Source organism: Hypanus sabinus, chromosome 29 (assembly GCF_030144855.1).
Source record: "Hypanus sabinus isolate sHypSab1 chromosome 29, sHypSab1.hap1, whole genome shotgun sequence".
NCBI lineage: Eukaryota > Metazoa > Chordata > Chondrichthyes > Myliobatiformes > Dasyatidae > Hypanus > Hypanus sabinus.
Window position 1 is genome coordinate 28185894 of NC_082734.1, and position 12892 is coordinate 28198785.

The window sequence follows — 12892 nt, forward strand, 5'->3', positions numbered from 1 at the left end:
TCCTGTTATAGAGTCATAGAGAAGTACTGCACAGAGTAGACCCTCCTAGTCCATGCAGAAGACATTTAAATTGCCTACTCCTATCAACCTAACTGGGATTATTGCCCTCCATCTCCTTACTATCAATGTACAAATCCAAACTTCTCTTAATCTTTGAAATCAAGCTTGCATGTACCCCTTGGTCAGGTAGTTCATTCCACACTCTCACAACCCTCTGAGTGTAGAAGCTTCCTCTTATGTTCCCCTGAAAGCTTACCTTTCACCCTTAAGCCATGTCCTCTAGTTGTTGTCCCACCCAACCTCAGTGGAAAAAGCCTTGCAGATTTTACAAACCTCTTTCAAATCTTCTCTCTGTTTTCTATGTCTATCTATCTTCTATCTGCACAGTCCTAAATTATTTAATTGTAATGCTCTGGTTAAGATTTGTACTGCTGTGCTGTGAGGTATTTTTATTTAAGTAATTTTCTGCAAAATCACTGTGTCCTGTTAATAATAGTGTTTTGTCTTTGGCGCATGAGTAAAGTAATACCCCTGACTTCTCTGGAAATGAGCTCCACCGTTTACGTGCACATTGCACTGGATGAACTGTAATCAGCCCAGTTAATTTTCTTTTCCTTTTCTATAAGTTTGTGTTCGAGACCCGGTGAGAGGGTTACAGTTGTAGGGGTCTTCAGGCATTCGGATGCTGTGTGAATGCTTGAATACTGTATAAGGATTCATTAAGTGCTTTATTTGTGTGCTAAGCCAGTGTTTAAACTGGTGCTTGTGGAAAGTGAGGTGCATCTTAATTAAAGTACTTTATTATGGTTGCTGTGGGGCTTAATTTTTGATGCAATTCAAAGAATATATCCTCAAGCAATGCTTTTGTTGTGTGCAGGGTCGATATTCAAATTCCCAATGAACTGCTACTTAGAGTGCTGTGTTCTGTAAAAGTAGGGAAAGTTACACTGATTGAATGGTATTTTTACCAATCGGCTGGTATGGATGTCGCGTTAGTCCAGACTTGTCATGGTCCGGTCCGTGAAATCTGTATTCCAGTTCAGATCCGGTCCATTTCATCCGTATTCCAGGTCTTCTGTTTTTTCCCTTGTTCTGTTGGGTGCCTTAATTGAGGCACCTGATTTGCAATTTGGACTGGCACATAAATACCTCTGCAAACCAGGGATTCCCTGGTTTATCTCTCTCCCCTCCCTTCTGAATCTCTGGCAATTACTTCAGCAGTGTATCTTGACAGTTACTTCGGCACTAACCTTCATCTGTTACTGTTGCCCGCTATCTTGCCTGCAACCTTGCCTGTGTCCTCGCCTGTATCATCATCAAATTCAACCACCTGAGTGAGTCCAGAGCCTTGCCACACCAAGATAAGGAACTATCTACCATTGAGTTTGGAACTGTCTCTTTGTGTCCCTGTGTTTAGCATCCGTGTCAAAGAAGAGTCCCGGCTCTACGTCCTGTCCCCAAGGAGGGTTCCTGACTCTGTGTGGAGCCCCAGCCCTAAGTCCTGTTCTGAAGAAGGGATCCTGGCTCTGTGTTCCGTGTACAAGTCCAGGCCGTATGTCCTGTTTCCAAGAAAGGGTCCCGGCTCTGTGTTCCTGTGCTCAAGTCCAAGGCTGTGTTCCTCTGTTCCAAGACCTAGTCTAGGCATCGTGTTTCAGCCCTGTCCAAGTCAGAGCTTCGTGTCCTTATCCGGTCCATGTTCTTCACCCAGCCCGGGAGTTCCTTGCCCAGACCGGTGCTGGAGATTCCTCGTTCTGTGCTGCAAGCCACATCCAAGAACCTTGTCCAGTCCAAGCCAAGGCTTTGTATTCCCAGTACTATCTTGTGTCTAGTCTGATCCTAGTCCTGAGTCCTCGCCTGTATCTGGGTTCCGAGCCTGAGTCAAGACCCATGCTCTGGATCCCTGTCCAGTCTCTGGCTTGGAGTCCTAGTCCAGGCTCCTAGTTACGAGTTTCTTGTCCAGGTCCCACTTTCCTAGTTTGAGTCCTAGCCCAGGCCGGGTGTCCATGTCTTGTTCAGGGCCCATGTCCATGTCCAGCGTCGTTTCCACTCGACTTCTCTTGCTTTCTGGATCATCTTAGTACTGTTCCCAGTACTTCAATGTGTGTGTCTTGCATTTGAGTCTGCTCCCAGTGCCCCCCCTTGCAACAAGATTACCAGTGACGTGATTGAAGTCGCGCTGCCCAGTGGGGTAGGGACGGGGCCATGGTCAGTTCATATCTCTGGAGAGGCGGGGGAATGTGGCTGATGGTGAAGATTTTAAAGTCAAGTTGTTCTCATTTCTGTGAAGTGAGGGAAAGGGGTTGTCCGATGTGAGAAGTTCTCATTGGCTGAAAATGTTTTCTGGAGTTACGCCTGCAACTGATGGGGAAGACAAATATGGGGCTTTGGCTGCACTGCTTGTATCACAAAAGGGGCATTCAACTGTCTGAGAGAAATTGTTAGAGGGTGTACGAAGTTGTGAAGGGAGCGCTGTCACGTGACATGATTGCTGCATGTATTCGAATGACCCACAAGATGCACCCTCCTCCATATTTTACCGAGTTACTCAGAGAAGTTAGAGAGGGGGAAACACGACTGAGAAATGGAACATTTCCGAAAGCTGAGTAATGTCTTCAGAGCACAGCAGGCCAGGTAGCATCTATAAAGAGAAGCGCTGTTGACGTTTCGGGCCGAGACTCTTCATCAGGACTAACTGAAAGGAAAGATAGTAAGAGATTTCAAATCTCTTACTATCTTTCCTTTCAGTTAGTCCTGATGATAGGTCTCAGCCCGAAACGTCGACAGTGCTTCTCCTTATAGATGCTACCTGGCCTGCTGTGTTCCACCAGCATTTTGTGTGCGTTTGAATTTCCAGCATTTGCAGATTTCCTTATGTAATGTCTTCAGAGGTAGCTTCTGAGGCTAAAGTGACCCCTGATGCCACAGACAGAGATTTTGAGGAATAAGGTGAAAACCATTCAAGCTGATCTGACTGGATAATGTTTCAGCTAAACATGACACCTATGTTGAGAACCATGACCCACCTGTTGGACCTGCAATGCTGCTGAAAAGGGTGTTTTGGCAATAGAGCGACCAGTACTTTCTACTGCAACCGTTGTCAGGAATGGGGGCCAGATGGACCCAAACGCAGGACGCAGACACTGAGGTACTAGGGGGAGGACAGGATGGGGATGCCATGGTATGTAAGGGTAGAGCTGGGGTTCAGGTAGATAGAGAGTCAGGCAGACAGAGCGGTGCGGGCTCCCGGAGTTCGGGCAGGTGTGGGGCACAGTCCATGGGAATCGAAGTGAGTCAAAGGTAAGAGTCCCTACGACAGGCCGCATGGATCCCAGGCAGGGCTGCCTGCCAGGCGGAAAACATGGAGGCCTGGGCCAGACGCGGACACCTGGGCAGGTGCGGGGCACAATGCTTAGGGAGCAATAGGTGGAAGGGGCAGAACCCCTGCCGGGCAGTGGCAATCTGACCGGAACTGCCGGATGGAAGCAACGGGTAGGAGGGTGCAGAACCCCCGCCGGGCAGCGGCAGTCTGGCTGGACCTGCCCGACGGAGGCAACGGGTAGGACACTGGGTCCAAGGTGAACAGCAGGAGTACTGTGATACACTGGTAAATTGGGAAAGGCAACCAACAGCGTGGCAGTGCAAGCAAGGAGAATAAGGCAGAAACGCAGGACCATCGCAAGAGAAGCAGGGGAACAAGACCAACCAGATGGAGCATATACAGAACAGTCCAGCAACCAGGGCAGAACAGGATTTCAAGCTGGGTGGCAACCAGGGCAGAACAGGATACAGGACAAAATGACCACCCACCTGGTCCCAGTCCCAAGGCCCCTTATAAACAACTGCAGCTCAATGAGTCACAGGTGTGCCTCCTTGAGCCAGGAGGGTCCTAACTAGTTCACGGGTGATGGGAGGGACAACTGCAGGACCCAGTGTCTGGAGCACTCGGACTGGATTGAGACCTGGAACATGGATTCCGGACCGGACCGGACCCTTACGACCATAGAAAAGATTGATACTTCATGCAAGACTGTGTGGGACAGGAAAATCTTTGGAAAGTAAGTCAGCGTTCAATCAAACAGAGGAGAAGAAGCAATATGGTGGGACCTAGTAAAAGACTGGCCTGACATTCCAATCAGTGTATTAAAGGCAAAACGCTATTCCTGAAGGATTCTGGAACCAATCTCTGATGCATCCATTCTGATTGAAGGTGTCGATGCTGGAGCCATACTTGAGGCATGTTCTCAAGGTTTTATTTCAGCACTTTTCTGCAAAAGCAGAGTGTCCTGTTAATAATAGTATTTTTTGTTTTAGCTAACGATAAAGAGCCATGTTGTCCAACTTAGGAATGTTGTGTCAGCCAATCAGGTATGCCTTTGTACGTGTTGTAACTTTCTCCCCAGTGGAAGATGCGGGAGAGCTGGATAAGGTCAAATGGCTCTCCACTTCCTCTCTCCCTCGATGACCAAATTGCTGAGGGCTCTAGCCAAAGAACGGGCTGTGAATCTCCTACATCCAACCTCCATTGGGAAACACCTTGCTCCCCACCCAGCCTGCTGACAGTTGCTGACCAGTCCTGCATAGTTGGAGAGCTACCTTTCAAAGGCCTCTTCCTAGCGATCTTCCCATGGGACTGTCAGCTCCAGCAGCACCACTTGCTTGGTAGACTCAGACTCAAGGACAATGTCTGGTCACAGGGTGGTGGCTGCGATATGGTTGGGGGACTTCAGCTGCGTTTGAGGTTCATCAACAGCTGCCAGTCCCTTGCAGAGGTCAGGATACCTGCAGATGTTCTTTTAACCAAATAAACCATATAACAATATAACAATCACAGCACGGAAACAGGCCATCTCGGCACTCCTAGTCTGTGCCGAACTCTTAATCTCACCTAGTCCCACCTACCCGCACTCAGCCCATAACACTCCACTCCTTTCCTGTCCATATACCTATCCAATTTTACCTTAAATGACACAACTGAACTGGCCTCTACTACTTCTACAGGAAGCTAATTACACACAGCTATCACTCTCTGAGTAAAGAAATACCCCCTCGTGTTTCCCTTAAACTTTTGCCCCCTAACTCTCAAATCATGTCCTCTCGTTTGAATCTCCCCTACTCTCAATGGAAACAGCCTATTCACGTCAACTCTATCTATCCCTCTCAAAATTTTAAATACCTTGATCAAATCCCCCCTCAACCTTCTATGCTCCAATGAATAGAGACCTAACTTGTTCAACCTTTCTCTGTAACTTAAGTGCTGAAACCCAGGTAACATCCTAGTAAGTCGTCTCTGCACTCTCTCTAATTTATTGATATCTTTCCTATAATTCGGTGACCAGAACTGTACACAATATTCCAAATTTGGCCTTACCAATGCCTTGTACAATTTTAACATTACATCCCAACTTCTGTACTCAATGCTTTGATTTATAAAGGCCAGTGTTCCAAAAGCCTTCTTCACCACCCTATCTACATGAGACTCCACCTTCAGGGAACTATGCACTGTTATTCCTAGATCTCTCTGTTCCACTGCATTCTTCAATGCCCTACCATTTACCCTGTATGTTCTATTTGGATTATTCCTGCCAAAATGTAGACCCTCGCACTTCTCAGCATTAAACTCCATCTGACAACGTTCAGCCCATTCTTCTAACCAGCATAAATCTCCCTGCAAGCTTTGAAAATCCACCTCATTATCCACAACACCTCCTACCTTAGTATCATCGGCATACTTACTAATCCAATTTACCAGCCCATCATCCAGATCATTTATGTATATTACAAACAACATTGGGCCCAAATCAGATCCCTGAGGCACCCCGCTAGTCACCGGCCTCCAACCCGATAAATAATTATCCACCACTACTCTCTGGCATCTCCCATCTAGCCACTGTTGAATCCATTTTATTACTCCAGCATTAATACCTAACGACTGAACCTTCTTAACTAACCTTCCATGTGGAATTTTGTCAAAGGCCTTGCTGAAGTCCATATAAACTACATCCACTGCCTTACCCTCATCAACATTGCTCGTAACTTCTTCAAAAAATTCAATAAGGTTTGTCAAACATGACCTTTCACGCACAAATCCATGCTGGCTACTCCTAATCAGATCCTGTCTATCCAGATAATTATTAATACTATCTCTAAGAATATTTTCCATTAATTTACCCACCACTGATGTCAAACTGACAGGTCTATAATTGCTAGGCTTACTTCTAGAACCCTTTTTAAACAATGGAACCACATGAGCAATACACCAATCCTCCGGCACAATCCCTGTTTCTAATGACATCTTAAAGATCTCCGTCAGAGCTCCTGCTATCTGTACACAAACTTCCCTCAAGGTCCTGGGGAATATCCTGTCAGGACCTGGAGACTTATCTACTTTTAAATTTCTTAAAAGTGCCGGTACTTCCACCTCTTTAATTGTCATAGGTTCCATAACCTCCTTACATGTTTCACACACCTTACACCATTCAATATCCTTCTCCTTAGTGAATACCGAAGAGCAGAAATCATTCAAAATCTCTCCCATCTCCCTCAGCTCCACACATAGCTGACCACTCTGATTCTCTAAGGGGCCAATTTTATCTCTCACTATCCTTTTGCTTTTAGTTTAACTGTAGAAACCTTTCGGATTCACCTTTACCCTATTTGCCAAACCAACCTCGTATCTTCTTTTAGCTTTTCTAATCTCTTTCTTAAGATTCCTTTTACATTCTTTATATTCCTCGAGCAATTCCTTTACTCCATGCTGCCTATATCTATTGTTGACATCCCTCTTTTTCTGAACCAAGTTTCTAATATCCCTTGAAAACCATGGTGCTTTCAAACCTTTAACCATTCCTTTCAACCTAACAGGAACATAAAGATTCTGTACCCTCATAATTTCACCCTTAAATGACCTCCATTTCTCTATTACATCCTTCCCATAAAACAACTTGACCCAATCCACTCTCTCTAAATCCCTTTGCATCTCCTCAAAGTTAGCCTTTCTCCAATCAAAAATCTCAACTCTAGGTCCAGTCCTGTCCTTCTCCATAATTATATTGAAGCTAATGCTATTGTGATCACTGGACCCGAAGTGCTCCCCAACACATACATCTGTCAGCTGACCTATCGCATTCCCTAACAGGAGATCCAACACTGCCCCATCTCTAGTTGGTACTTCTACGTATTGTTGCAAAAAACTATCCTGCACACATTTCACAAACTCTAAACCATCCAGCCCTTTTACAGAATGAGCTTCCCAGTCTACGTGTGGAAAATTAAAATCTCCCACAATCACCACCTTGTGTTTACTACAAATATCTGCTATCTCCTTACACATTTGCTCTTCCAACTCATGCTCCCCATTAGGTGGCCTATAATACACTCCTATCAGTGTTACTACACCTTTCCCATTCCTCAATTCCACCCAAATAGCCTCCCTAGAGGAACTCTCTAATCTATCCTTCCAAAGCACCGCCATAAGATTTTCTCGGACAAGCAATGCAACACCTCCTCCTCTGGCCCCTCCTACTCTATCACACCTGAAGCAACTAAATCCATATTTAGTTGCCAATCACACCCCTCCTGCAACCATGTTTCACTAATAGCTACAACATCATAATTCCAGGTATCAATCCACGCTTGAAGCTCATCCACCTTTCTTGCAATGCTCCTAGCATTAAAATAGATACATTTAAGATACTCTCCACCTCCTCCTCTCTTTTCATCCCTAACAATGCCTTCAAATTTATTATCCTTTTCTTTCTTCTCCCCTACATCTTCGGGCTGAGCGCATCCCTTCTCCATCACCTGCCTTTCCACCCTCACACACTGTCTACTTACTTGCTCTACTGAGAACCTCCTCTCCCATAGTTTCCTCAAATTGATTCCTGCCCCCCCCCCCATCTTACTAGTTTAAAGTCTTCCCTGTAGCCCTAGGAAACCTCCCCACTAGGATATTGGTCCCCCCCCAGGATTCAAGTGTAACCCGTCCTTCTTGAACAGGTCACGCCTGCCCCAGAAGAGGTCCCAATGATCCAGAAACTTGAATCCCTGCCCCCTGCTCCAATCCCACAGCCACGCATTCATCCTCCACCTAATTCCATTCCTACTCTCACTGTCGCGTGGCACAGGCAGTAATCCCGAGATTACTACCTTTGCGGTCCTTCTTCTTAACTGCCTTCCTAACTCCCTATACTCTCGCTTCAGGACCTCTTCCCCTTTCCTACCTATGTCACTGGTACCTACATGTACCACGACCTCTGGCTCCTCACCCTCCCACTTCAGGATATCTTGGACGCGATCAGAAATGTCCCGAACCCTGGCACCAGGGAGGCAAATTACCATCCGGGACTCCTGATCACCTTCACAGAACCGCCTGTCTGAACCCCTTTTGGTGGGTATTGGCTGCTCCCCAGCTCTGACAAAGGGAATGGCCTGCTTGGAGGGTCAAGACCACTTCGCCCACTCAACTCCTGCACTGATGACTTCAGCGATGGTCTTCAGGACCTGATCATGCCTTCATCGGTACCGTCCCTCACCAAGCGACTTTGTGCAGCCGCTGAGGATGTGTTCCAAGGTTCCTCTCTTGGAGCACAGTGGGCATGCAGATGACTCTTTTTTGCCCCATCTGTTCAGGTTTGATGGGCTTGGAATCACATCGTACACTGCCTGGATGAGAAATTGGATGCAGTGTGGCTCGGCTTTCCAAAGCTCAGCCCATGTCACTTTCCTCTCAACCACATTCTCTCATCTTGTCCAAGCTCCCTGTTGCTTCATTCCCACCGCCTTGCACGTTTTCGTCTCCTCCACTGCTGCTCTTACCTCCTCCTGAACTAGATGGCGCCTTTCCTTCCCTCTGATGGTGTCCATTTGGGAGTTGGAAATGATCCTAACCCAGCTCGGCATCATGTGACCACTCCCACCAGCCTCGCCTCTGCTTCCTGAACAGCTCCCCTGCCCTTCACTTCCTGCCAGTCCTCACTTGGATCCCTGCTCTAGGCACCTTCGGATCACTTGAGTCCCTATACTGTACCGCTCCTGTACTGCACTATACCATCGGAATCCGGAATGATGAAGAAGCAAAAATGTTTTTCAAAAATATCGGCTTTTGTGCTGTGTGGTTTCACTGTGACAGGAAGTTTTCTGGTCTTTGGAGAAGAGCCAAACTGCTCTTTATTGTATTTCCATCCTCCTACCCTGTTGAAAGTGAGTTAGTTCAGTGTAGTGAACCGCATACTCTCACAAAACAAAAACAGAAACCGCTTGGACATTGTTAGGCATGGGGATTTAAAGCTTTGTTGTCACAGCTTGAACCAGATATTTCAAATTTTACTAAAAACCATGAAGCTCAAGGATCATATTGATGTTGATGTTGCTGTACCGCGCATAGTTTCTGTGTAATCTCGGTTTAAAGATAAAAAAAATTAAAGCAGAATAATTTTTCTCATGCTGGCATATGGAAAACATGTTTTTACATTATTGGGGCCCGGAAAGAGGGACGTTGGCAAGTATGAAAGTGCTTTAGAGCGGAGATGGGCTAGTAAAGGTTAGGAAACATTGACTTAGATTTTCCGTAAGAAAATATTTCATGCTTCTCTCACCTGAGTACACGGAACATCGAAGCAACTCGCTCTCTTGCCGGCAGCTTCTCTCCGTCGGAACCTAGAATCGAAAGTCAATCGAAAGGGGAATTTACTGCTGAAATTCTCTCTCCCGAAACTTCCGTGTTGTGCTGCTATTCGTGTTGGCATACTGTGTGCGCTGATTGGTTGAGTGTGAGAGTGTAAGAAAGAGTTTGGTTGTAGCGTTTGTTTGTTCCGTTTTCGTTTGTTAAGTTTTAAATTTTGAACGCAGCTACTTTTATAACTTGTGTTTCGTTGCCTTACATGCGTCGCAAAGGATATCCCCCTATAATTACTATATACTATACTATATATAATTATATAGTAGGGAAGTTGTTGTAAGCCTAACATGGCGGCACGAAGAATCTCTTCGCGGTAGAGTTTTCTGGCGGAAAATGCTAATCGATCAGGGGACGCATATCTAGAAGGTCCAAGCACACACTAATTGTGCGGCATTATCTGGTACCCAGGGAACAAAGTAGTAGTATAAACAGTAGTTTACTTTTAAGAATTAAAACAGATACACCATTAATCTTCAGTAGTTATTCCCTCCCTCCCGCTCGCCCCCCCCCCCCCGGAGGTATAATAATGTAGCCTCTGCAATGCCAGTCTTGCCTTGTGTTTGGACTCGCGGACAGTTGCTCCCTGAAGAGTTTATATGCTAGAAATGCCAGCTAAGCCGATACCTCGGGAACAAGGTTTGTTTGAACGTGAGAAGGGGGTTGCTGACCTGCGATGTTGTAGAGAATTGGCAGATGTCCTGTAGGGAGGTAGTGTGCACCCCAAGAGAACCACGGGTTGAGACTCCAGACCAGAAAGAGAGGTAGGTGACCGTGGGAAGGAAGCGCAGGGTATAAACTGCACACTGTCCGGGTGCATCATCTCTAGACTTGGAAGTGTTCAACCATTTAGAACATCTATCAATGCCGGGCAAAGAACATGAAATCTCTGAGATGGTAGGCAGAACAGAGGAGCCCAACAGGCTCCTAATCGTAAACCAAAACCTCGTAAATAGATAGTTGTGATAGCAGGGGACTCAATTGTCAGCGGGGTGAAGAATCAGGTGTGTACTGACATGGAGTCTCACATGGTCTGATGCCTACCTGGAGCCCAATTAAGAAACCTCTCTGGATGTGTAGATAAGCTCCTGACCAGAGCTGGGGTGGATCCAGTTGTCATTGTCAACATCGGAACAAATGACATGGGGAAGGGCAGGCAAATTTAAAGAGTTAGTTGGGAAGCTTAGGGACAGAACTGACAAGGTGGTCTTCTCAGAAGTTCTTCCTGTGCAATGCCAGGTAAAATGGAGGAGATTAGAAGATTTAACGTGTGGCTCAAATCATGATGTATGTTAGAAGGGCATAGGTTTATGGGATATTGGGATGCCATTTGAAGCAGATGGAATCTGTACCAATGGGATGGGTTGCATTTGAACCGGAGGGACACTAATGTACTGGGTAGGCTTATGCTTCAGTGAATTGAGGACTGCTTCAACTAGGAAATAGGGTGGGACTGGTGCATTCCCCGGGAAATGTTTCACTGCTAATGTAATGTGTTTTTTTTCCCTGTATCATCAATGTTTGGGTTATAGCTACAGATAAGGAGGGCTTTGGAATGTCCATCGTCCAATGAAGTGAGTGTTTTTTCCCCTGATGTGTGCCTGCGACCAAGGTGATCTGGATCTTTTGTTTGGCGGAAGATGAAGAGAGAAGATGCCAGAAAGGAGAGGTCACAGTTACTAGGAAGGAGTGCACTTGGAATGGGGCCAGGAGTCGATGAACCCTGGGAAATTTAATGGAGGACCAGCGGAAGGGAAGGAAAAGGAGGTTTTGCATCCCAGATTTCAGACATTTGGCGGGGCCAGAGACTGTCTTCCCTAGACTAATGCCACCAGCTAAACCTGAGGGATACAATTGTGGGGGCTCATCCAGGATTGATTTTGTTGGATGCCCTGAGCATTGAACCAGTGGTTTGTGAGTTTAAGTCAGTGCTGAGCTATTGTCCAGTAAAGTGAGTACCATACGTGGGTATGGCTGCTGCCAGGGTTGAGCGGTGGTGTGCATCCACGAGGTTACTAATAACAAATGCAGGCGCGTCGAGTGGGGTAGATATTTGTACTCCTGAAGAATTGTTAATTCGATTTTGAAGTACTATTAAAGCTGTAGGCAAAGTTACGATTGTGGGCCAGAGATTTGATAAAATGGCTAGCACAGACTTTGTTTTAGTTCAGACTACCACTGAGCAGTGGAACTGTCGCATACTATTGGGGCCTCAGGAGAGGAGTGCCGTGGGCTGTCCATACTCTCCAGGAGGAGAAGAGTGTAGTAGAGCGGGCTGAATCGCAAGTCGAGTCTCCGTTAGCTGGGGTTGGAGACTTCAAAGACCAGGTTCTCTCATTTCTGAGGAGTAAGGGGGAAGAGGAATATGAGACTTGGGCAGAGCAGACCAGTCAGTTGTTATATGAGTGGCAGTGCTCTGATAATGTAAAAAGACAGAGATTGTTTGAGAGTTTGAGCGGGTGGGCTGCTGACGTTTTGAGAGCTGTAAAGTCCCAGTACCCTGTTACCACTGCTGCTGCTTACATGCAAGCACTGGGAAATGCGTTTGGGATGACAGGAAGCCCAAAGGAGCTCATGATGGGGTTTCAGAACATGCATCAGGAGAAGGAGGAGAACACATCAAAGGTGCGGGAGGGCTCCATCAGCAGGGTACAGTCCTCGGTAGTAGCCCCTTGTGTTGAAGAGACCATGGAGAGTACAACCCAGGGTGTGGTAAAAGAGATCATGGTAGAGTTGAGAACTGAGATGTCCCAGTTTTTATCAGTGGGTGTGCCACCCGTATGATGGAACTGATGGAGAGTCAGACCACCTCAGGGGATGGACGATGCAGAAGGCTGTAGGTGGCCAGTATTCTGCGAGAAGGGACACACTAGTAATAGATTAAGATTGGCCTGTATAAATGCAAAAAAGCACTAAGAATAAAATAAATGAGCTCATAGTATGTGTATAAGTATGACATAATAACAATAACTGAAACCTGGCTGACCTCAAAGGATGCTGATGCATATAGTATTCAAGGATATACTGTACTTAGTAAAGATAGGCAAGATCGTAAAGGTGGAGGAGTAGTCATATATGTAAGAGAGAATTTAAACATGAGGCAGCTTGTGATAGATGAATCAAAACCATTACCATTATATTTTATTGTCACCAAACAATTGATACCAGAGCGTACAGTCATCACAGTGATATTTGATTCTGTGCTTCACACTTCCTGAA

General features: G+C 46.1%; 1 protein-coding gene across 1 annotated transcript in view; it reads right to left on the bottom strand.

Moving 5' to 3' along the window:
- The window catches only part of LOC132383168 (guanylate-binding protein 1-like), a 33066-nt gene extending 23339 nt beyond the window's left edge, over positions 1 to 9727 (bottom strand). The window contains exon 1 of the mRNA XM_059954039.1: positions 9594 to 9727. Coding sequence (XP_059810022.1) covers positions 9594 to 9610 — 17 coding nt within the window. The 5' untranslated portion in view covers positions 9611 to 9727. The remainder of the gene's footprint in view (positions 1 to 9593) is intronic.
- Between the last annotated feature and the right edge of the window lie 3165 nt (positions 9728 to 12892).